General features: G+C 38.0%; 1 protein-coding gene across 4 annotated transcripts in view; it reads left to right on the top strand.

The window, feature by feature from the left end:
- Positions 1-25,559, top strand: part of LOC150084832 (2-oxoadipate dehydrogenase complex component E1) — a 608,625-nt gene that overhangs the window by 410,025 nt on the left and 173,041 nt on the right. For all 4 annotated transcript variants that reach the window (XM_090376637.1, XM_090376633.1, XM_090376636.1 and 1 more), the window contains one exon: positions 14,160-14,299. In XM_090376637.1, coding sequence (XP_090232763.1) covers positions 14,160-14,299 — 140 coding nt within the window. The remainder of the gene's footprint in view (positions 1-14,159; positions 14,300-25,559) is intronic.

Consider the following 25,559-nt stretch of genomic DNA (forward strand, 5'->3'; position numbering starts at 1 on the left):
ATACAACTATGAGACAGAGTGCAGAGAAAGTGCATATGAGATGGTTCATTAATTAATCTGACAGCCCTCTTTTGATAGAACTTGAAAAAGTTTCTATCAAAATATATAGAAACTTGGTGCTTGAGAGAGGTTTTGAGGCATCATTCCAGATGTTGGAACAATATTCCATAGTATGGCAGAGTTTAAATTTGTACAGAGTGAGTAGTTGTTTAAAAGAAAAATAACAGCAAAAGCAAGAAAGAAAATTCAGGTTTTTTGAAGCAGGGGAAGCAATATTTGTGATTTACTTATGCCAAGAGAGATGAGATATTAAGGTAATCCCTAATGGACGTGTGTTCTGAGCTAGAGAAATGCATGTCATAAAACATAAGTATAAGAGCAGTATGCTCTTTCTGCAAGAACTAAGATACGACTGAGTTTTAGAAGGATTAAAGGAATTGGTGGCGATGTTGAAGAGATACTAAAGCTGTTTGTGCAGGTCAAAGTTTCTCAAACTGGAAAGTGAAATGTAGTGAGCTATCTTCAGCAAAACTATGGATAGGATTTCTAGTTAATGGAAGAATTAATATACAAGAGGAAAAGAGTGGCCCTCATGGGTAGGACAGTTGATAGAATCACCATCCTCCCCACACCAGGTGGAAAAGACCTGAGTTCAAATCCTGTCAATGATGCAAGGAATTTTTATGGACCTTTTTTTTTAATGTATCTGAGTTAGGTGAGGGTAGCATGGCTTTTTTACACCCAGAAAGTCTCATTTTTCATCTAGCAAACAGCAGATCGATTACAGGACAAATGTAATGTACACACACATTATATATGCGCCACAATATGGCTTAAATTGTTGATATGCCTAAAACCCTACAACAATCAGGAAAAATGCGGAAGAAAGAACTGAACTTTGGGGAATTTTGGGCTTGGGTTTAAGGTTAGGTCATGAACTCTGCTGTTGAAAAATTTTGAGCACTTGGAAACGTATAAGTTTTTTGTAAAATTTTTCCTTTTTTTTTTTTTTTTTTTTTACATAGTTAACATACAAAATCGTGTTCAATAAATAGTTTTAATAGTCTTAATCATGTTCTTAGCTTATTTTTAAGTTATAACTTAATATTTGTAGAGCATTTGTGTCAGTGATTTTGGTACAAATATCGTATCTCATAATTAGTAACGGTAATTGTAGTAAATAAGTAGCTCAAAGGTTCTAATCACATGGGACAGCATATTTTTTTTTAGCTTTGAAATTATAAAGCCAGCTTTATTTATATATCATAAGCAGGTAACAAAATCTGATCATAGAATGTGTAGGTAAACTCTTACCTCTCAGTTCATGCAGTAATTTCAAATCTTAAATTAAATTAAGACTAGAATCATGCCTCGATCAGATCACATCAATCAGGTGATCTGATTAAGGTGTATAAGGCCTTAAATGGTTTAAGCAAGCTCAACGCTGATGGGATTCTTCCTCTTGCTCAGATTCTACACTTGTGGGAGCATAAATTCAAATTAAGGAAAGACAGTTGTAGAATATATGTGCAGAAATTTGCCATTAGCCAGTAGATAATTGATTTCTGGAACAAACTTTTATCTGCTGTTGTGGAAGTCAACAGCTTAAATAAGTTCCAAGCTGAATTAGACAAACTTTTGGAGTGTGAAAGGATGGATGAAGCAGAAAGATTTTTTTGTTTTCTTTTTTTTTCGGCTGATGCCATATATGCTTGCTTTTTTGCATCATATGCCTCTACTAGTGCTAAAATTTTTATTTTTTTTATTTGTTATTATTTTTTTTTATCTTGATAGATGTATTTTTATATATATATATATATATATATTTATTTATCTTGAATGGATATTGTCTGAATGGATATTCTTAACCATGTGTCGTTATTAACTATTTTAACCTTTTTTCACTTATATATATTCTGGACCAGTATTACAGTTATGCCCCCGTATCTACTGATTCAGTTACCTGCGGTTAACCATGGGAAAAAAACTCAAAATCTTAACACATATTACTCACGTGTTCAATACGATGCTTCCCTTTATTTTTTACGATGCTGATTTTAAATTGAGTACATTCCCTTTATTTTTTACAATGTCGCGTATGGTTTGATCACCAACATTATAATGGTTCTTTAGAGATTTAACAGATGTACCGTTTTCAAGTTTTTGTTTAAATGAAAACACAAGTCTTGTGTTTGCCCATCATTTTCGCGATTTCTAAACAAAAAAATAATAATAAATAAATAAAAAATAAATAAATAATAAAATAAATAAATAAATTTCTTGGCTAAATGCTCTTAGGCATTTAGCCAAGAAATATAGTATATAATATACACTGTGCTGCTGCTCTATTAGGTACACCCCCTGCTGTGCACACAAATGGTTTGTCCCACAATGTTGCAAGTCATGTGACCACATTTATGGATATAAATGCAGCAGAACAACCTTTCTAGTATCAGTTAAGTGTACAAACCGTAGCAAGAATGGGGAAAAGGAGTGATCTAACGGATTTCGAACATGGCACGGTAGTAGGTGCAAGACATGCTGGACAAAGCATCTCTGAAACGGCAGTTACCCTGAACTTTTCACGCACCACAGTTTCAAGGGTGTATCGAGAATGGTGCAACAAACAGAAAACATCCTCTCAACGGCACTCCTGTGTCAGAAAATTGCTTGTTGATGAGAGAGGTCAGAGGAGGGTGGCTAGAATTGTGCAAGCAAACAGATGGGCCACAATGTCGCACATCATGTCAGAATACAACCCTGATGTGCAGAACAAAATATCGCAATGGACCATTAGTCGCACTTTGTCATGAATGGCCTACAACAGCCAATGGCCACATCGTGCTGTGGACACAGCAACACCAGCACTGGACTATCTAGGATTGGAAAACAGTTGCATTGTCTGACGAGTCAAAGTTCCTGGTGCATCATGTTGATGAAAGGCTCAGAATTTGGCGAAAACAACATGAATCTATGGACCCATCATGTCTGCTGACTACTATGCAAGGTGGTGGGGCCATTGTTATGGTGTAGGGAATGTTTTCTTGGCACACGTTGGGTCCATTGATACCCATAGATTAACGTCTGAATGCCACCTTGTACCTAAACACCTTGTACTGAAACAAGAAGAAGAAATGAATCATTTATAAGTTTATCAAGTGGAAATCTGCTGTACACCAATGGAAACAGTGAAAGGAGTGAAGGTGGAGTTGGGTTTCTGGTCCATAAAAATTTTAAAAACAACATTTTGGAATTCAAAAATACATCACCAAGGGTGTCAAGACTAATACTCAAGATTTCTAAGCGGTACAAGCTAAAGATTATAATGATTTATGCACCAACATCGAGCCATGATGATGAAGAGGTTGAAGAAATGTACACCGAAATTGAGAGTCTTCTAGATGAGCAGAAAACCCACTACACTATTATTATGGGAGACTTCAATGCTAAGGTTGGAAAAAGACAAAACAGCACAGAAAGGGGAACTATAGGAAATTTTTGAATTGGTGAAAGAAATGAAAGAGGTGAAAGACTTGTGGAATTTGCAAAATCTCAAGGACTGTCAGTAATGAACACTTTTTTCAAGAAAAGGGTGAACAGAAAGGGGACATGGAAGAGTCCAAATGGATTAACAACTAATGAAATCGACCTCATCCTCACTAACAGAAGATATATTGTGAATTATGTTACCGTCCTGAATAAGGTAAATGTTGGAAGTGATCACAGAATGGTAAGATGTACACTTGATATAAATGTAGGAAAGGAAAGGAAAAAAAACTGACTCGAGTAAATAATACAAAGGTCTTTGAGATAACAGAAGAGAAGAAAAAGCAGTATGTACTGGAACTTAAGAACAAGTTTGAGCTTCTGCAGACTGCTCAGGACCAAGATATCGACAAGGAATATTACAACTTTCTGAAAGTGATAAAGCCCAAGAAACCTATAGGGAAAAAGAAATCCAAAGAAGAAAAAATTAGTCAAGAAACACTTGTCATGATGAACCAAAGACGACAAATGAAGAGGAAGAAAAACACTGACAGGGAGAAAATTGAGTATACTGAGTTATGCAAAGCCATTAGAAAGAGACTCAGAGAGGACATAAGAAGATTTAACACAAGAAAAGTAGAACAAGCATTAAGGGAATTTAAATCAACAGCCATGAGAAGTAATACAGAAGACAAATGATACTGAAACGGAAGAATAGCGATGGTGTACCTATAAACAGCAGAGAAGACATAATTCAAATAGCAGAAGACTACTATAGAGAATTATACAAGGAACAAGGGAATGATGCCAGCAGTGGGGAAGATGGATTGCAAGGTAGCAACACATACGACATACCCAATATTCTTCCTAATGAGGTAGAACATGCATTGAAGAAAATGAATAATCAGAAAGCCTCGGGGGAAGATGAAGTTACTATAGAGTTGTTAAAATTGGGAGGAAGAGACATAACACAAAAACTGGCAAGGCTCTTCACAAAGTGCATTCGAAAAGGTGTGACTCCTAAGCAGTGGAATAATGCAATCATAGTTTTGCTGCATAAGAAAGGAGATAAAACTGAAATTGGAAATTATAGACCAATTAGCTTGTTATCCCACATCTACAAGTTGTTCACAAGGGTCATTACTAACAGATTAGAAAGAATACTTGATGAGAATCAACCGAAAGAGCAAGCTGGCTTTAGGACACAATTCTCAACTATGGATCACCTTCACATAATGGCACAGCTAATGGAGAAAGCAAATGAATATAAAACACCATTATGCCTGGCATTTGTGGATTATGAAAAGGCATTTGACTCCATACAGCATAAGGCAATGTTTAGGGCACTGGAAAGACAAGGCATAGATACCCCATATATTATGATTTTGAAGAAAATATATGAGAACACTACCTCCTTTATTAGACTAGACAAAGACAGGAGCAAATTTAAAATTGAGAAAGCAGTTCGACAAGGAGACACAATATCTCCGAAGCTGTTTACTGCTGCCCTTGAGGAAGCTTTCAGAAGATTAGACTGGTCGCAGAAAGGAGTCAATGTGAACGGAGAGTACCTAAACCATTTACGATTTGCAGATGACATTGTGGTCATAAGCCACGATCCCAAAGAATTAGAGGAAAATCTTAATCAGTTATGCAGAGTTAGTAAGGATTTTGGACTAAAGATGAATATGACTAAAACAAAAGTAATGATGAACAAGTATGCTACAGAAAGGGAAATAATGATTGAAGGAGCAGTAATTGAAAAGGTGGAGTCATATACTTATCTGGGACAAGTTATTAGGTGTAATAATGATAAATGGCTAGAAGTCAAGAGAAGAATAAATTTTGGATGGATAGCATTCAGGAAATATAGTCACATACTGAAGAGCAATATCCCAGTTTGTCTGAAACGTAAAATAATGAACCAACATATACTCCCCACCATGACTTATGGAAGTGAAACTTGGGCACTCACCAAAAGAATGGAAGAGAAGCTGAGAACTACACAGCGAAGAATGGAACGAATTATATTGGGAATCAGACTGTTAGATAAGAAGAGAAACACATGGATTAGGCAGCAAACTCAAGTAAAGGACATTCTTATCAAAACTAAAGAACTAAAATGGTCTTGGGCCAGACACATCTCCAAGACATGATGACAGATGGACTAAGAAAATAACAGAATGGTACCTAAGAGGAGCTAGAAGAAAATCTGGAAGACAACAACGGAGATGGACAGATGAAATTCATGAGTTTGTGGGTAGTAAATGGATGGCCATCGCACAAAACAGAAGGAAGTGGAAAGTTGCTGGAGAGGCCTTCATCCTGCAGTGGATTGAAAATGGCTGATGGTGATGATGATGACCTAAACATGGTTGCTAACTAAGTGCATCCATTCACGTTGACAGTTTATCCCCAGTCAGATGGTTACTTCCAGCAGGATAATGCGCTGGTGCACAAAGCCCGAATCACTATGGAATGGTTCCAGGAACATGACAATGACTTTTCTTTGCTGCAATGGCCCACTCAGTCCTATTGAACATCTTTGGGATGAGCTGGAAAGGGCTGTTCACTGCAGGCCTACACCTCCATCGAATCTCAAGGAACTGTGTGACACACTCATGTCTGCATGGTACTCCATCCCTGCACAACATTTTCAGCAGCTTGTTCAATCCATGCCTAGACTAATTCAAACTGTTTTGTAGGCTAAAGGAGGCTCAACATGCTACTAGGTAGGTGTACCTAATAAAGTGGCAGCACAGTGTATATAGTAGTGCCCATGCATAAAAAGTTGTTTATGCGTGGGCACTACACTTCCATCATATCTACTACCCATTTAGTATGAATACATCATTTAATTATATGTCATTATAAATTTAGTGGCATTTCCCTTGTTGGCATCAGAACTAAATTGTTTGAAATATCACTATAAATAGAATCCCAAAAACCATGAGATATAATTAAATGATGAATTCATACTACCTGGGTAGTAGAAATGATGGAAGTTCAGTACCCATGCATCAACAACTCTTTCATACTCTTAGAAATTTACCCAAGAAAAATTTTTAGATTAAACCATGCACACCATCAAGCATCTCTCATAGTGGCATAGTATTTAGGGTTAGGCGCCACCTGTGGTTTCCCACATCTGCACCATATGTACTCTGTGATGGAATGCAGAACTGCATAAGCCAGAAAAAAGTGTAGTGTCTGGTTTATGGAGTATTATGTTATGTTCTGTGTCTCTGGCTACTTGGCCGCATGACCCCTAGTGGAACCGTACATTGCCAGCCACCACGACTGGGAGGTGAGCCAGGCGGCCTTCGTACTCTGGCTGATCTCCGCCAATGTCGCCTGAGCTTTCTGGACAGAGACCAAACAAAAACAGGGAAAAAAAAAAAAAAAAAAAAAAAAAAAAAGGGAAGAGAGTGGGGAAGATAGTAGAAGTGGTGGAGACAAAGGAGGAGGAGGAGGAAAGAAGGCATCCTCCAGCAGAAAGAAGAGGTGGGAAGAGTAGGAATCGCCCTTGGTCTGGCAGCCCACTGAAGGCCAGGGGAAAGGAAGACAGCTTGCAGAACAAGGGAGGTCTGCAAATTCGGAAGGTGCAACGGCTGAAGTGTCTGAGTTTGATTTATATCAGTTCAGGGCCGTCATTCCAACGTGGAAGATGTCCAGTTAGGTTCAATTCTGATAGTGGCCAGTGATGAGGGAAGAGCAGGTATGAGGAAAGATTATAGCGGTTTCAGGAATGTCTGGTGTGGATGTCTATGTTGTGGGATCAGACGTGGAGAGATGATACCAACACCTTTTGAAGACTGCTGAGGCATACCTGCTAAAAGCTAAAAATGCTTCTTTTGATTATAAGGGGCTGAGTGTGAGTAAATTTATATCCAGTAACAGTTGATTACGTAGGTCCAGGTAGATGTTACATGAGTGCATTACATGGTGCCAGTTCTCCACAAACACAGTGGGCATCGTTTACAAGCCCAAAGTCTTGAAGTCGCTTTTTGAATGATCCATGTTCTTTCAGAAGAAAGGTAGCGTGTAAATTAGGGAAGAACCAGCCAAGTCTTTGTTTGTTGAGGTAGGAGACACTAGGTAGAAATAGCTTGGTAGTACTGCCTTTGGTGGAATCATCCCAATGGATTTTCCAGAGGGAAACAAGTTCCTGCCAAGTACACCAGAGTTTCTTGTTTCGGATCTGCATCGACAATAGTTTTTATCCCCAGGAATCCAGTTTCTTTGATCTTTCTGATGGAATGTGAAGGCCACTTGGAGGTCAAGGGGGGGGGGATATAACCTGTTAATACTTGTGCTGCTGTTGAGGTTGTTCTACAAGCCCGAGTCATTTTTAATAACGTCAACCATTGTATCTGCAGAATAACGTTCCTAGTGCTGATGATGGACAAACGATGGAACCATACGGCAACCGTATGTTATGAATGGTACAAAAACAGCTAAATAAAGAAGGTGGAGTGCAGGTTCCTTAAGACTCCAGTCTTTGCGGGTGAAGCGAGCAAGCATATTGATATAATTTTGGCCTTCTCTTTCGTGGACTTTAGATGTGGCATGAAAGTTCTGCAATCATCCAGGATGACACCTAAATATTTGTTTGTTGTTGTTTGTTATTTGGTTTTTAGGAGCATTAGCAACTATATTGCTCCAGGATATGCGGTGGTCATTCCCTGACCTTTCCGTATTTGGTGGTCACAGGCTCGAACCCCGGTCTAATCAAGGAGCGTGTGCTACGCACTGCTTCTCCTTCCCACCTGGCTACGGAGGCACCTACCTAAATATTTCAATGAACATTATTCTTGAGTGCATGTCCTTTATAACGAATGGTTGGTGGTCTGTTGATGTCAAGACAGCCTTTGAGAAGCAGGGATTCTGCTTTTATCTGTAGAGATTTCCAGCTTATTTTCTTCAGCCCAAACCGACAGGGCATTCACGACTGTGTTGGCTCTGGTCTCAATAGCTGCACAAGTAGGGCCCTCAACAACAATAACCAGGTCGTCTGCATATGAGAGCTGTTTGGTGTGGGGGAAGTCCTACAGGAGCCATTCATCCAGAATCATATTCCAAACAGCTGGCCCAAGAACGGAGCCCTGCGGGCAGCCTCTGGTGTGTTGGCAGGTGATACTTTGAAATTTTGTTTTCATGGTAACTTTTCTGTTATAGAAGTAATCTGTAAGAAATTTGAGGATGTTGAGGGAGCAGCCAGATATTCTGGCTCGCTGCAAGATCCCTGGCCACCAGACAGTGTCAAAAGCTCCCTTAAAATCTATAAAAAATCGCCAGTACATAACGAGCATCAGAATTATCTGCTAGCTGAGTGGTTTTCAGTAGTGCAGCATCAATAGTTGAGCACCCCTGCTTGAAGTCAAACTGGAGTGTAGAGGCGAGTCCTTTGGTTTCATAGACAGACTGAAGATGGATAAGAAGTAACCTCTCAAATACTTTTCCTAATATTGGCAATAGAGCAATTGGACGGTATGCTTTGGCTGCACTAGTGGGGCGATTTGGATCCTTGGGTAAAAGCCTGAGGTTGGTGTGTTTCCAACGTGTAGGAAAGGAGCCTTCATTAAGACGTGTTGAATAGTTGTACTAGAACATCAGGTACAACAGACCAAAGGTGCTTGATGGACTCCCCCTCGATGAGGTCCAGCCCGGGAGCTTTTCAATATTTGATTTTATTTATGGCTAATGCAACTTCCTTTTCTGTGGCCGAGAGCAAGTAGCCCTGATTCTCAGTGATGATGATGTTTCTGTGTAATTCAGTGTCATGATCAGGATTGTCTTGGTAGATTATTCCGTCTAGAATCTTGTTCATTGTCTCTTCCCAGGAAAGCATCTCCGAGGAGCCCTCAGAACAGATAGAATTAATGATATCCGTGGACCCAACTTTGTTCCTTATGAGCTTGTGCACCAAACCCAAAGGGTTTTTATTGCCTTCCATGTCCACCAGGGCGTACCAGGAACTTTGTTCGGCATGATAAATTTTGTTTGTATATTCTCTCCGGATTGCATTGTATCTTTCCTTGTACTGTGCTACTGTTTGCGGTGGGGTATTCTTCTTTTAATTTGTAACTCTTTCCTTCCACGCTGGAGAGAGGAGCGGAGATCTGTTAATTCTTCTGACCACTAGGGAACTGATTTTGTATGTCGGGTACATTTTTTCATCGAGGCACGTGATGCTTTATGGAGTAAGTCTTGCAGGAAATTAGTTCATGGTTCGAAAGCGCTCAGCTGAATGGTGGTGAAGAGCATCTCGGATAATGTTCTTAAAGATATCCCATTTGGCAGTTCTAGTGGAGAATCTGAAGCAAGTAGAGGTGCTGTTTTCAATGCTGTATGTTATTAGACTAAAAATGAATAGCAAATGATTAAAAAACGGTACTCACCTTGTATAAATCTGCAATAAATTTATTGGTAGATGGTGGCTAAATTTAGATTGGAAGAAGCATTAAAAAGAACTAAGGGCAGAGAATGGCGTGAAAATATTTTAAACAGATTTTCAAATGATTGCAAGGAAGTAGAAGTGCAGATCTCCAATCCTTGGTTGTCATAAAAAGGTTAAAGGACGCAAATGAAAAAAATTAAAAAAAGAGAAGACCGGTGGTGCCAATAGTCGTTACGAGGGACTTTCGTTGAATAAACTGTCATCAGTTGGCAAATGGGAGAGAAGTGAGCGCGTGTTATATTTAAAGTTTATCTATACTCACATGATGCTCTTTTTGACATGTGGGAACTTTAGCCGCGAGAGGTTCCAAGCTAGTGAGAGGTTGAAGGGAAGTTTAGCGTTAATAATGTTGAGATCGGAATGGTGTCAGTACCATTCGATGGTGAGGGCTTCATATTGAAGAATTCTGTAGCTTGATCTAAGTTTAATAATAGTGATGGCAGAGTCAACAAGGGGGGTGTGGTTGTGGGTTTTAGCATGGGTTGTTAACTCAGTGCAGGATTGACTTGTCCTGAAACTGTCGAAGTGGTAGTGCTGCCGATGTAACAGATGTCGTGTTTGGTTGGCATTTTATGAGAGATATTATATTATTGAGATCATTGATGGGATATTTGTGTGTATCTTTATAAGAATTAACTAGGGAACCTAGTTTATTGTAAGTAGAGAAGGTGAGGGAGATGTCGGTATCTTTGAATGTACGTCGGAATTGTGCTGCAAGTTCACTATGGTAAGGGAGAACTATGCGAGTATTTGTCTTGTTACTGTGTCTGGTGGGGTTATTAATACTGTTTTTAACGGTGGATATTGTGTGTTGGATAAGTTGAGGGGGGGGAACTCCTGGCTATGAATTTATCAGTAAGGTATTGAAGTTCATTGTGTAGCTCGTTTTGTGAAGAGCTGAATTTGATAGCATTGTAGATTTGGTTGTATAGGATGGCTTTTTTGGTAGTAAGGGGAGGATGTGAAGTGAAATGTAAATATTTACCGGTGTGTGTGTGTTTTCTGAAACTGTTTTTTTCAGAAGCGTGTTTTTTCTGAAAAAAAAAATATATATATCTCATAAAATGCCAACCAAACTGCGACACCTGTTACATCGGCAGCACTACCACCAAATTCGGTTCCTCCACAACTTCCAATACCCGCGCATACTACCACTTCAACAGTTTCAGAACAAGTCAATCCTGCACCGAGTTAACAATCCACGCTGAAACCCACAACCACACCTCCCCTGTTGACTCTGCCATCACCATTATTAAACTTAGATTGAGCTACAGAATTCTTCAGTATGAAGCCCTCACCATCGAATGGTACCGACACCATTCGATCTCAATATTATTAACGCTAAACTTCCCTTCAGCCTCTCACCGGCTTGGAACCTCTCACGGCTAAAGTTCCCACGTGTCAAAAAGAGCATCACGAGAGTATAGATAAACTTTAAATACAACACACGCACACTTCTCTCCCATTTGCCAACTGATGACGGTTTATTCAATGAAAGTCCCTCTTAATGACTATTGGCACCACCGGTCTTCTCTTTTTTTCTTTTTGTTTTTCTTTTTTTCATTCGCGTCCTTTAACCTTTTTATGACAACCAAAGATTGGAGATCTGCACTTCTACTTCCTTGCGCTCATTTTAAAATCTGTTTAAAATATTTTCACCCCATTCTCTGCCTGAGTTCTTTTTAATGCTTCTTCCAATCTAAATTTAGCCACCATCTACCAATAAATTTATTGCAGATTTATACAAGGTAAGTACCATTTTTTAAGCATTTGCTATTCATTTTTTAGTCAGATTTATCATGGTATTATAAGATTACTATAATTTCACTATTGTATGTTATTAGTCGATGATCACTGGTGGTGGCAGTGTCATGTACTTGCCAGTACCTTAGTCTGTTGACAAGAGAGGAGGGTTAATAGTGTGATATCCTAATTAGACTCCCCATTTCCCGAGCTGTACGTAGTTGGCAGTCCAGGTAGGTTGGCTATTACAAGTCCACGAGAGGCAATGAATTCCTCTAGTAGGTCTCCTCTGGCATCAGTGGTGGCATTATGCCATTGGGTTGATCGAGCATTTGAGTCAGCAGCTATGATAACATCTGCATTTCCAAGGAGGTCAAGGGCTTGTTTAAGACGAGCAATGTGTGTCTGTATCTCGGTGCCAAATTGGAAATACGGCATGAGAAATGTGATGTAGCCAAAGTTGCCCTCAACAGTTGCCCCAGCCAGATGTGGGCAGCATAGGGAATCAATTCTAGTGATGACTAGATCCGGATTGCGGACAATGATGGCTGCGAGACAGTGCTGTTGTGTAGTTTGAATTTTTCTGTACATTAGGGGATAACCAGAGACCCTGCCACATATGCAGTAGGGCTCTTGTAGAAGGAGAAGATCAAGATTTAATTCCTCCATGAGGAGATGGAGCTGAGATGGCACTGAAGTTGATTTTTGTGCGTTTATTTGGCCTATGCGAAGTCTGGATGATGGTAAGTACGCTGTCCTACTTTCCATAATTGGTGCTTTGCATATTATTTCAGCTGCTCTCTTGTAAACAAGGCATGATCCATTTCTCACAAAGTGGTCACTAGGTTTGTTGATGGCTTTACAATTGGCGCATTTCGGTGGTGAAGTTCTTTCTTTTACAGTCTTTCTTTATTTTTAATTTACCAAATGACCTTTCAACAATGTGTTCTATTATATAATAATATTATTTGATATAGGTTTCTTTCTGAAGTATTTATAAAAATTTTATCGGGAGAGACCTGTGCTAAAAAGAGTTTGCTGCTCCCATATTCATATTCAGCAACACTCAGTTTTGTAGACAATCACATATCTCTACTGTGCATGAGCCTGGCTTATAACTTTTCTTGGCATAAACATATCACAAATATTGCTTCAACATCTACTGACTGAATAATCACAGATTTGCCCCTTCCATATCCATTTCCTACATTTTCAGTGATGTTCCCAAACTTCACTTAAGCTGCTACGCTCTATCAAAAAGAAGGAATTAAATTAAGGGTCCATCTCTTACAAATTCTCTCCACTTTCTCACATTGAAATTCAGTTCATGCTAATGCCTTTTCCACAGATATTTCAGTGGGCACTGTTCTAAACTAACTTTTCCTCTACCTTATTTATTACTTCTACTTCAGTTCTTTGGAATAATCTTCCTTCACTTGTAATTTCTTAAAATTATAATCTGCAGAAATTCAAGTCATACACGGCTCTAGAGTCCTTTAAGTTCTATTCTAGTCATAAAAAGTACTAGAATCCTATGAGTTCTTGTAATTTTCGTGTTTGCGGTCACCATAAAAAAATATAAATTCCTATCCAAAACTACAGAGTAAAGTTCGATATTTTATGTGGGATAACACCAGCATATTATTCTTCGATGTAAGAAAATTTCTTAACAAATAATATCAAGAGATGCATTACTATGCTAAAAATGCATTTCCTGATATTCCCAATTAAAATGAATAAACTGCTGTGAACCAATTCAGTTGTGTCCAAGGTCTCCTGATATAACTGCTAAATACCTTTTTCAGATGAATTTCAGGGATTACTAGGCTTAATGAGGGTCCATATGGGGCTAGCAATTACATGGGCTTTGTAAGATTTACTAAAAACACATATAGGCACATATTTACTTGCTTTCTGTGTGGTTATTAAAAAAGATATATAGCTATAAACCTAGATCTGTAGATATTTTCAAAACATTAATTATTGAGAAATTTTCTAAAATTAATCATGTTCTAATAATGAAATTGTCATCATATATAAAACCATTAAAGAATGCTTTTATCCTTTGAGGCACAAGGACACCAATTTAAAAAATAATATTAAAAAATGTGTTTGGTTACAGTTTGATCATGTTTTTATTGTTTAATCAGTGATATATAAATCAGTTTTTGTCCTTTCTCTAGAAATATTGAAATAAAAGTATCCTGTACATCAAACTGCAAACTTTAAATATTTTTTCATGTTTAACTTTGTAATTGCTAATTTTATGAACCTCTAGAAACATTTGATTCCCATGTCTTGAATATTCCCTTATTTTAATTATATAAATTTATCGCTGTCTCAACTGATATAACTCAATGTTTAATAATATGATAATGATATTAGTTTTGTCATGAAACTTATGTACAAAATGTTTCTGTAATATTTTCCAAGTACTGATTTGTGATATTTTTTTTTGTTACTGTGATAGGCCACAATGTAAGAATTAGTGGGCAGGATGTTGGGCGAGGAACTTTTAGTCAGAGGCATGCTATTTTAGTAGATCAGAATAGTGCCGAAATATATGTTCCCTTGAATCATATTATGGAAAAACAAGTTGCGTTTTATGAGGTATAGTCAAGATTATTAATTTTATATTAGTTTTCAAACAATTGAATAGCATGATGAAAATGTTTGATTTACATATTGAAATTCATTAACTTCACAACTTTGCTAAATTAGATTTAAACACTGTTTTATCTAGTTAATCCCAGAAAAGTAGAACTGGGGTAAAGAAAGCCAACAAGAGAACTGTGGGAAACTTCGGGAAAACTTACCAGGCAAACTCATTTCTCCCTGCATTCTTGGTAAACAGATGGAGCATGTTATCAGTAGTGGCAGTAGAAGTTGATAATGATGTATTGATTAGTTTTTTCTCATTATTAAAAGCAGATTATTAGAGTTCATGAGTGTCATGCCTTCATGGCTGAAATTTACTTACAGGTGCACCCTCCAGACTGCCTCAGTCTTGGCGCCTCCGTAGCCAGGTGGGTAGGAGCAGCAATGCGTAGCACACGCTTCTTGATTAGACCAGGGTTCGAGCCCGTGACCACCAAATACGGATGATGCGGAAAGGTCAGGGAACGACCACCGCATATCCCCCGGAGCAATATGGCCTTAGTTGCTAATGCTCCTAAAAACCAAATAACAACAACAGCCTCGGCCTTAGGGTGCTTATCCTCCACGTTCCACTGTTTTAAAATAGGAAAACTACTTCTACAGATGGTGCGTGTTATTGGTAGTAGCAGTAGAAGTTCATTTCCTATCACGAAAAAACAGCAGAAGGGGAATAAACACCGTAAGACTGAGGCAGCCTGGAGGGTGTACCATAAGTAAATTTCAGACTACTCATTAACTCCAATAATCTGCTTTTAATAATGAGGAAAAAACTAATCGATACGTCGTTATCGACTTCTACTGCCACTATCGATAACAAGCGCCATCTATTTACTGAGAATGCAGGAAACGAGTTTTCCCTGTAAATTTTCCCGTGGTTCTCGTGTTGGCTTTCTTTACCTTAGCCATAGAACTGATCAAATCTACTTTCTGTTCTACTGATCTCTTGGAAGAAAGGAAAGAGTGAGATTTAATGTATGCACCCCACTCACTTGAGGTTTTCTTTTTTCATATAATGCAGAAACTGGAAATAAAGTAATGACAACTCTTTCTTTGAATTCATAGCTTGGAATGAAACGTAAGTAATATACAATAATTTCACAATTTATGAATATCCAATTTACAAACATGATCTTAAAAACAAGAATTTTTAATTCCAAAATTTGATTTATATACTTGTAGCTTGATCTTACAAACTTAGCTTTAGCAACAGCACAGTATATTATCTTTTGAAAGTAAAATGAAATGAAATAGTTTTCAACAAATATGTATTTAACCTATATTGTGTACTCATATAAAATACATTATAGTAAGTTATGTTTTATTAAAATAATGTTTCTATTATGATATTTTCTATACTTTCTTGTTTTGCTATCAGGCTGGATGAACTTGTGAACCCAATGGCATGGAAATTCATGAGGCCACAAATAATAATTTAAGTATTTACTCAGTATTATTTGACAATATACATATATTAATTTTAATGTGAAGTGAGTGGTGTAGATTCAGTCTGGCATGTTGTTTCATTGGTAACAAGTCAGATTACATCTGTCTTGGATAGAAATAAATTTCCTGATATTTGTTATGGTACAGTATATCATTATTACAACCAGAGAAAGTTTCAGAAGTGAAATAAATTCTAAATAGATAAGCAACTCTCAATTCCAGCAACCTTGGAACCACGCCATTACCTTATTTCAGAATGAAACCTTATCTGTACTTGTGCTTCATTTATCATGTCATAACATAGTACATTGTACTGCACTTTATTTTCACTGTAATATAACATTGTGCTGTATATAGAAATAAAGTGTAGTTTATGAACATTGAATAAAGTATGCATGAACCAATAGCTGCCTTTCATCCTTTGGCATTTAAATACTAACCATTTTGTAACGGACACAAAAATAAAATAAAAAAATTAGCATACTCTCTGTTTCCCACATCAGATATATGGGAAAATTCACTCTTCATTTAAAATTTTCATTTATGAACTACTTTTCTAGAATGTTGTTCATAAATTGAGAGCTTATTGTAGTTAATGTTTTGTCTTTTAAGAATTTCTTTTTAAAATAAGGCATTAAAGTTTGTTTACTATATATGTAAGCAATTTCTTCAAACTTGTTTAATGTTGAGAGGTGAAACGTACAGAGTAAGTTATCCTAATGAATTATAAGACACAATAAGATTTTGGAGGATGGCTTTTGGACTTTTAGTTTAAAGTGATATTCATTAAATTTAATTATCGGATGATGGAGATTATTGACACTTACAGGACAGAATCCTCTTAAGAAAGTGTAATGTAAGTAATAATATGAAACATAATTACTTGTATAATATAATGACATAAGCCTCTTTTAACGTTTCATATAATATAATATGAAATGTTAAAAGGTGCTTATGATGAATCTCTGCTTCCATATAACACAGCACACAGGTGGTTTAGATTGTTTAAAGATTGTTTTCTGATCAGTCACAACGGCAGTCCTGGAGTACCAACCACTGCTGTCATTACAGAAACCATAAACACTGCTTCTGTAATCATGAGAGAAGATCATCATATAACAGTAAGGCAACCGGCAGAGATGTTGAGAATATCAGAAGGAAGCATGCATGGTATTCTCCATGACCATTTGTATATGATGCATGTTTGTGCATGCTAGGTTCCAAGATTACTCATGCTTGAGCAACAGCAGGTTTGCATGGAGGTTTGTCAAGAGCTGTGACAGATGGTTACTGAAGATGGTGAGTTTCTGTACAAGGTGATAACAGCAAATGAGTGATGGCTTCATCATTTCAACTGTGAAAAAAAAAGCAAAGTTATGGATTCTGCAGGAAAGGTTTTGGTCATTTTTTTTTGACACTTAAGTAATGGTTTACAAGCATGTTTTGCCATATCATATGCCTGTTACAGGACCTTACTACAGAATTGTACTGCACACTTTGCAGGTTCACATTTGTCACAAACAACCACAACTGCCAGCAGTTGGGTGTATGCTGCATCATGACAATGCAAAACCTCACATTGCTCATACTGTCATTGAGTACTTGGGCAGCATTAATGTCATTTGTGTTCCTCATGTGCCCTACAGCCCTGACAATGCTTTGCACTCTGCAATTTTGTTTATTTCCAAACTTAAAGGAGCTGCGAGGAAAATGATTCCAGTCATTAGAAGTTGTAAAGACAATAAGAGGTAATTCTCAAACGTTTCAAAAAATGGCTTCCACTGTTTTTTAAGAATGGCAGAAACATTGGAGTAAATGCATTTCATCAAATAGAGACTTCTTTGAAAAGGATCACCAAAATATAGATGATTAAAAAAGGTATTTTTTGAAAAAAAAAAAAAAAAAATTATGATCATTCCTTATTGAACAGCCCTTGTAGATTTGACTATTACCAAGGTATCTTAGGAAATTAGTTTCCAGTTTATTGTGTCTCTAAATTGCATGTGTTTTAAGGGTATATATATATATATATATATATAATTATGAATAAAAAATTAAAATTAAGTAAAGAAAGAAAATGGATTTGAATATGAATAGAGATAAAATGAAATATCGATAATATGAATTATGGATCAGGGACACTGCAAGAGCAAAGGTACCCTACAACCATAATGTATATAGAAAATTATTTTTAATGTTATGTGTAAATCTTTAATTTAACTTATGCTAATAATGAAAATACCGTGTACCCTGGGAGCGATGTATGTTGAATAAAGGGGTCGTTCTTTGGTCGTTCTTTTCAAAAATCTGCTATTTCTACCTTGGTCGTTCTTTTCAAATTTTGCATTTTTTCAAAATTCGCACTTTGTTTATAACGTTACACTTTTCTTTTCCGTTCTTCCCCCTTTATTCAACATACATCGCTCCCAGGGTACACGGTATTTTCATTATTAGCATAAGTTAAATTAAAGATTTACACATAACATTAAAAATAATTTTCTATATATATATATATATATAAATCTGGTTTGGGGAGAACTCTACACCCCTGTCAAAGACAGGTTAAGTGAATTTTCCCACTTGAAAAGTCTGAGTTTCTTATGTAATGAACAGAATTCAAACCAGACCTTTTTCTAATGGCTAACAAGTGTTCAATCTCATTAACCATTTGGAAAAAGCTATCCTTTGTTCTGAGGCCTATTTCAATCTTAATAAGAGAAGAAAAGAAAGATATGTATAGGAAATAAGACATTGAAATTTTATTTTTTGCATTTATATTAAAAATAAAATATCTTTAAAAATGTAATAATATTTTATATATTTATATTATTCATAAATATTTTAAGACTAATAAAAGTGAATTTTGCTGCCTTCTCAGATGTGCACATGTATAGAGAGATATACCTGAGATATATGAGGTGTTTCATAATACTAGCCATTCAGGATATTACTAGCTATTCAGGATAATACTAGCCATTCAGGATTGATTCGGGACTTGAAAGCATTAGTAGAGGCATACGATGCAAGAAAGCAAGCTTATACAGCATCAGCGGGGGGGGGGGACTTCCATTTCACTCCTCCATTCATTCCAAATGCGTGTCCAGTTCAGCCTTAAATTTATTTACGCTATCAACTTCCACAATAAAAGATGGAAGTCTGTTTCACCCGCTGGCTAAAGGCAAACTTCTGCACATTCATTCTACAGCTGTCTTTCCTCAATTTGAATCTATGCCCCCTGAGATTCATAATCTGAGCAAGAGGAAGAATCCCATCAGCATTCAGCTTCCTCAACCCATTAGCATTAGTAGAGGCATATGATGCAAGAAAGCAACCTTATGCGGCATCAGCCAAAAAAAAAAAAAACACGCTCCCATTTCACCCCTCCATTCGTTCCAAGTACCTGTCCAGCTCAGCCTTAAATTTATTTAGGCTATCAACTTCGACAACAAAGGATGGAAGTCTGTTCCATCAACCAACCACCCGCTGGCTAAAGGCAAACATCCGCACATCTATCCTACATCTGTCTTTCCTCAATTTGAATTTATGCCCTCTCATATGATTATTCTGAGCAAGAGGAACAATTCCATCAGTATTGAGCATGCTCAAACCATTCAAGGCTTTATACACCTCAATCAGATTACCTCGCAGGTGCCTAGTCTCCAGACACTGTAATTTGCAAAACTTAAACATTTCTTCGTAAGAGCAACCCTTTTTTCCATTCACTAATCTTGTTGCCCTTCTCTGTACTCGTTCCAACAGCTCTACATCCTTCTTAAAATGAAGCCTCCAGACCTGTATACAGTACTCAAGGTGTGGCGTGACCACTGACTTATATAAGGGGATAATCATTTTCTTATCCCATGCTAGAAAAATTCCTGTATATCATTGACAAGACACTAGGAGCTACTCTTGCAGACCGTCTGCACTGCTCAGAAAACTTCATATTTGCCTGCACAATTACCCCCAGGTCCTTTTTGTTCTCTACCACTGTCAGTGTAGTACCACAGAGTTGATACATCACTCTAGAGTTGCTGCTTCCCATATGTAGTACTTTACATTTGTCAATGTTAAACTTCATTTGCCACCTCTCAGCCAATCTGCTGAACTTTTCTAGATCCTGTTGCAGCAGCATGCTGTCGTTAGTGTCCTTAACTACCCTGCCAACCTTCGTATCGAGTTCACATTTGGACATTAAGCTTGATATACCATCATCAATATCATTTATAAATACAGAAAACAACAATAGACCCAATACTGAACCCTCAGGGACTCCACTAATAACATTAGTCCACGATGAGCAGTGTCCATTGATTACCACTCTCTGTCTTCTCCCATTCAACAATCCCTTTATCCATAGCAGAAATTTGCCTCCGGTGCCACACTGCTGCAATTTGTGCAGAAGTCTTCCATGTGCAACAGTATCAAAAGCCTTACTAAGATCCAAATATGTGATATCCAAGTCATTCCATGCATTCAGTTCCTTTGTTATCACATCATAGTATCCAATCAAATTGGTCAGGCAAGACTTTCCCTTAACAAAACCATACTGTGTCTGAGCTATAACTGAAGTCTTGTCTAGATGATCCTGCAGTGCTTCTTTAACCAGTGCCTCCATTGATTTTCCTGGAACAGAAGTTAAACTAACAGGTCTATAATTACTTGTGTCGCCCTTTGATCCTCCTTTGTGGATTGGGGTCACATTTGCACATCTCAAGTCCATGGGTACCTCCCCTGAGTCCAAAGAAGCTCTCATAATTATGGCTAAGGGTTTGCTTACTTCCTTTGTTGCCTCCTTTAATATAACTGGGTAGATCCCGTCCACCCCAGGTGCCTTTTTTAAGTTTATCTTCAACGATTTCTCCTCCACTTTCCTCTCAGTTATTACAAAATCATCCAGATCACTGCCAGAGTTTAACTCACGTCTGGCATTCCCCTCCCTGAATAACTCCTCATGGGTGAATTTAGATGCAAAATACTCATTTAGTTTGTTAACCACCTGAGCAGGATCATCAACAGTTGAACCATCAATATCCAGTGGACCAATCTGATTCATCCCTTTCCTTCTAGAGTTTACATAGGTAAAGAACTCTTTGTTGTTTTTCTTTGCATCCTTTGCCAAGTATTTCTCATAATCTGCCTTTGCCTGCCTCATTTGTGACTTGGTTACAGACCAGCTTATATCTGTCATAGGCTTCTGTGTCACCCATTATTTTATATGTATCCGATGCATTTTTCTTCTCTGCCATATGTCTCATTAGTTCATCTAACATCCATTTAGGCCTAAACCTTGAACAATATTTTTTAGTTGATATGTAAAGCCTAGTAGCTTCCAAGATAAATTCTTTGAATGCTTCCCATTTTGAATTTGCTGTTGGTGTTGGTAACATCATCAGTTGGTCCCACTGTATAGAATTTAAATACTGCTCAGACCACCGTAGTCATCTTTACGAATGCTTCCCTTCCCTTTAACCGGCGTCTCCGTAGCCAGGTGGGAAGGAGCAGCAGTGCGTAGCACACGCTTCTTGATTAGACCGGGGTTCGAGCCCGTCACCACCAAATACGGAGTATGCGGAAAGGTCAAGGAATGACCACCGCATATCCCGGAGCAATATGGCCTTAGTTGCTAATGCTCCTAAAAACCAAATAACGAACGCCCTTCCCTTTACCCCTGATTTTAGTTATCTCTTTGAGTAAATCCCACTTCAGCACACTCTGATCACTGCCACCTAGTGGTTTCTTTATCTGCAGATTCTTAATGCATGAAGAATCACTACTGATAATCAGATCAAGAGTGTTACTCCCTCTAGTTGCCTCTCAAACATGCTGATGTAAAAAACAATCATTCAATAAATCAACAAAAGCCTTGCTAGTGTGTGAGTGACCAACCCACAAATTCCAGTCAATATCTGGGAAATTAAAATCCCGCATTATAAGACTCTCTGATTTACTTCAAGGCCTTGTACACCTCAATCAGATCACCTCGCAGGTGCGTACTCTCCTGGTGCTGCAATTTTCAGAACTTAAGCCTTTCTTGGTAAGAGCACCCCTTTGTTCCCCTCACCAATCTTGGTGCTCTTCTTTGTACTCATTCTAGCAACTCTACATCCTTCCTAAAATGAGACCTCCAGAGCTGTACACAGTACTCAAGGTGTGGCCTGACCATTGCCTTGTACAACAGAATAATTGCCTCCTGTTCCTGCTAGCAAAATTCCTATATATCATTGACACAAGCTCACATGACCTGCCCTGGCAGCCCATCTGCACTGCTCATTGAACTTCATATTTGACTGCACAATTACCCCCAGGTGATTTTCACTTTCCTGAATGTGGTACCACAGAGTTGGTACGTTTCTCTTCGGTTATCGCTACCCATATGCAGTACTTTGCATTTGTCAATGTTAAACTTCAGTTGCCACTTCTCAGCCCATTTGCCCAACTTATCTAGATCCAGTTGGAGTAGCATACTGTCTTTACTGTCATTAAAAACCCTGTCAGTAATAGTTAAGACACAACATCGGTTTGTTAAAGAGAGGTCTTGTTTGACCAATTTGATTGGATACTATGATGTGGTCACAAAGAAACCGAATGCCAAAATAATTTTGATGTCATATACAGTGGATTCCGGTTATTTTGCCCACCGGTTAATCGGGGCAGCCGTTTATTTGGGGCAAATCTTAAAAAACAGAACCCAATCAAGGATAGCCAGGGTTTACTTTGCTTAATTGGGACAATGTGCCGTTTAATTGGGGCGGCAGGAGACTGCAGCACTGGAGATCACTCTACGATTGTCTCCGACTGTACCACGTGGTTCAGTCCGATTTCTGGAGGTCACAACCATAAAACAATTAGCAGTCACCTGTTTATTGGACTTTCCTATTAGTGCAATCTATCATAAACGGATAGTAAACTCAATCTTATTGAATTTGCGATAATACTGACAGCTGAAATTCTGTGGGTTATTTAGGTAAAATGTGTTTACACTTAGTATTAGTATTAGTATTAGTAACGGCCGCATGGTGCAAGAAAGCCTATGGCTTATGCTGCACCAGCCAAAAAAAAAAAAAAATCCGAACAAAACAATGATAAAAACAAAAAAAAAAAATAAATAACTAAATAATAATAATTAATAAATAAAATAAAAAATAAATAAAAAGAAAATTAAACCTATCATCCTATGCGCTTCCCTTACCCGAAAGTACTATCCAGATGACCTTTGAATTTCCCCAAACTGTCGGCCTCTACCACCCATGAAGGCAACTCATTCCAGTAATTTATAACTCGCTGGCTAAAATAAAACTTCCTGCAGTCCAATCTAAACATTTCCCCCCATAACTTGAATTTATGTCTCCTAGTTCTAGCATCATTTATAATCTTGAAAATTTTGTCCTCATTCATTTTACTGATGCCTCTCAGAGCCTTAAACACCTCAATCAAATCTCCTCTGAGGTGTCTAGTTTCCAAACTCTGCAACCCACATATTCGAAGTCTTTCTTCATAAGGACGCCCTTTTGCCGATCTCACCAGGCGAGTTACCCTTCTTTGCACCCTTTCAAGAAGCTCGATGTCTTTCTTCAGGTGCGGTCTCCATACTTGAACACAGTATTCCAAGTGTGGTCTAACATAAGCCTTATATAATGGGATTATCACGTCCCTATCTCTACTTGCAAAAGTTCGATAGATCATTGATAGGACACCATGGGCCTTCCTTGCAACCTGTTTACAATGCTCAGAGAATTTCATGTCTGACCGTATCGTAACACCCAAGTCCCTTTCCTCCAGTACTGGGTTTAGTTGAACTCCACCAAGTGAATAAGTTTTTTTGGGATTACTGTTTCCCAGGTGTAATACCTTACACTTTGTTGGATTAAAGCACAGCTGCCATTTTTCTGACCATTCCTGAAGTCTATCTAGGTCTCTCTGAAGAAGCTCAGCTTGACAGTGATCATTAACTACTCTACCAATTTTAACATCATCTGCAAATTTAGACATCACGCCCTCTATCCCTTCATCAATGTCGTTTATGAAAATTAAAAACAACAGTGGTCCTAATACTGATCCTTGGGGAACCCCACTTCTTACATCAACCCAATCTGAGGAATAGCCATTTATCACAACCCTCTGCCTCCTGCCCTGAAGCCATCCTTCTATCCATCTAAGGATTTTCCCAGTGATTCCAACCTGTTCCAGCTTATAAAGCAACTGCTCATGTGGGACTGAGTCAAAAGCTTTGCTGAAATATAAATAAACAATGTCGAAATTATTCCCTAAATCCAGCTCGTGAGTGACCCTTTCGAAATAGCGAATCAGATTTGTTAAACATGATTTTCCCTTTACAAAACCATGCTGAGTATCCTTGAGAATTTCAATTCGATCCAAATGATCCTGAATTCCACCCTTGATCATTGCCTCCATGATTTTCCCTACTACTGAAGTCAGACTGACAGGTCGATAATTTCCAACTTCACTTTTAGAGCCACCCTTATGTATGGGAGATACATTGGCACTTTTCCAATCCAAGGGAATCTCCCCAGAGTCTAGTGATGCGCGTATAATTAGCCTCAATGGTTCAATGCACTCGCTTGCCGCCTCTCTTAAGATTATAGGGTATATTCCATCAACTCCAGGAGCCTTACTGGTCTGTAGGCTCGAAAGTTTTTTCATTAAATAACCTTGCGAAATTTCAATATCATTAATTACATATTTTTTAACTTCGCTCCCACAATTTCCCATTGCCACAAAAGGCTTTTCATTTGTAAATATCGATGCAAAATAACTGTTGAGTTCATCTGCAACGGCAGCTGGTGTATTTATTACTATCCCCTTTCCCTTACGTAAAGGTCCGATTTGGTTTGTCCTGCTCTTCTTGGCATTTATATATGTGAAGAATTCTTTATTCCCCCTCTTTGCTCTGTTTGCTAGTGATTTCTCATAAACTGCCTTTGCCTGTCGAACCTTTTCTGTGGCTCTATTACACATCACCTTGTAGCTGTTATAGGCTTCAGTACTTTTTATTGCTCTGTAACCTTTCCATGCCACCTTTTTCTGCTCAAGTAATGCAGCAACTTCACTATTCATCCAACTTGGAACCCTTCTCGTGGAGTATTTTTTTAATGGTATATACGCATTCAAGGCATCTGTGATTAATGTTTTAAAAGCGTACCACAGTTCAATTGTATTCATTCTCTGCGCGATATCTACCCAGTTAATAGAGGCCATGTAGTACCTTAAGGCATCGTAATTTCCTTTTCTGAAATTAAAACCCATTCCTTTGCCTTTTACTTCTGCTACCTCTCTCGTCATCATCCACCGTAGAACTCCGTGATCACTTCCTGCTACTGGTTCCTCTACTGTCAGCCCTGTTATGTCATCTGATTCATGTGTGATGATGAGGTCTAAGATATTCTTTTCTCTAGTACTTTCCCTGACATGTTGATACAAATAACAGTCATCTAGTTGATTTAAAAATTTTGTTCCCCATGTCGAGTTTCCTTCCCATTTACTCCAATCAATTAGAGGCAAATTGAAATCACCATAATAAGGCATTGACGCTTACTTGCCCATTCCATTTGCATGTAGAGGCTTTTGTCATAATCTTCACAATCACCTGGTCTGTAGATTACTCCTACTGGCATTATACCTTTGTTTCCAACTATCTCACACCATACAGACTCTATACTAGCATGTGAAATGTCTGAATCCGGGAAAGCTATCGTCGCACTCAGGCTGCTTCTGATAAGAAGCATTACACCACCACCTCTTCTATCTAACC

The sequence above is a fragment of the Mastigoproctus giganteus genome, chromosome 6 (assembly GCF_048544385.1).
Source record: "Mastigoproctus giganteus isolate SK-2022 chromosome 6, ASM4854438v1, whole genome shotgun sequence".
In the NCBI taxonomy this organism is placed as follows: domain Eukaryota; kingdom Metazoa; phylum Arthropoda; class Arachnida; order Uropygi; family Thelyphonidae; genus Mastigoproctus; species Mastigoproctus giganteus.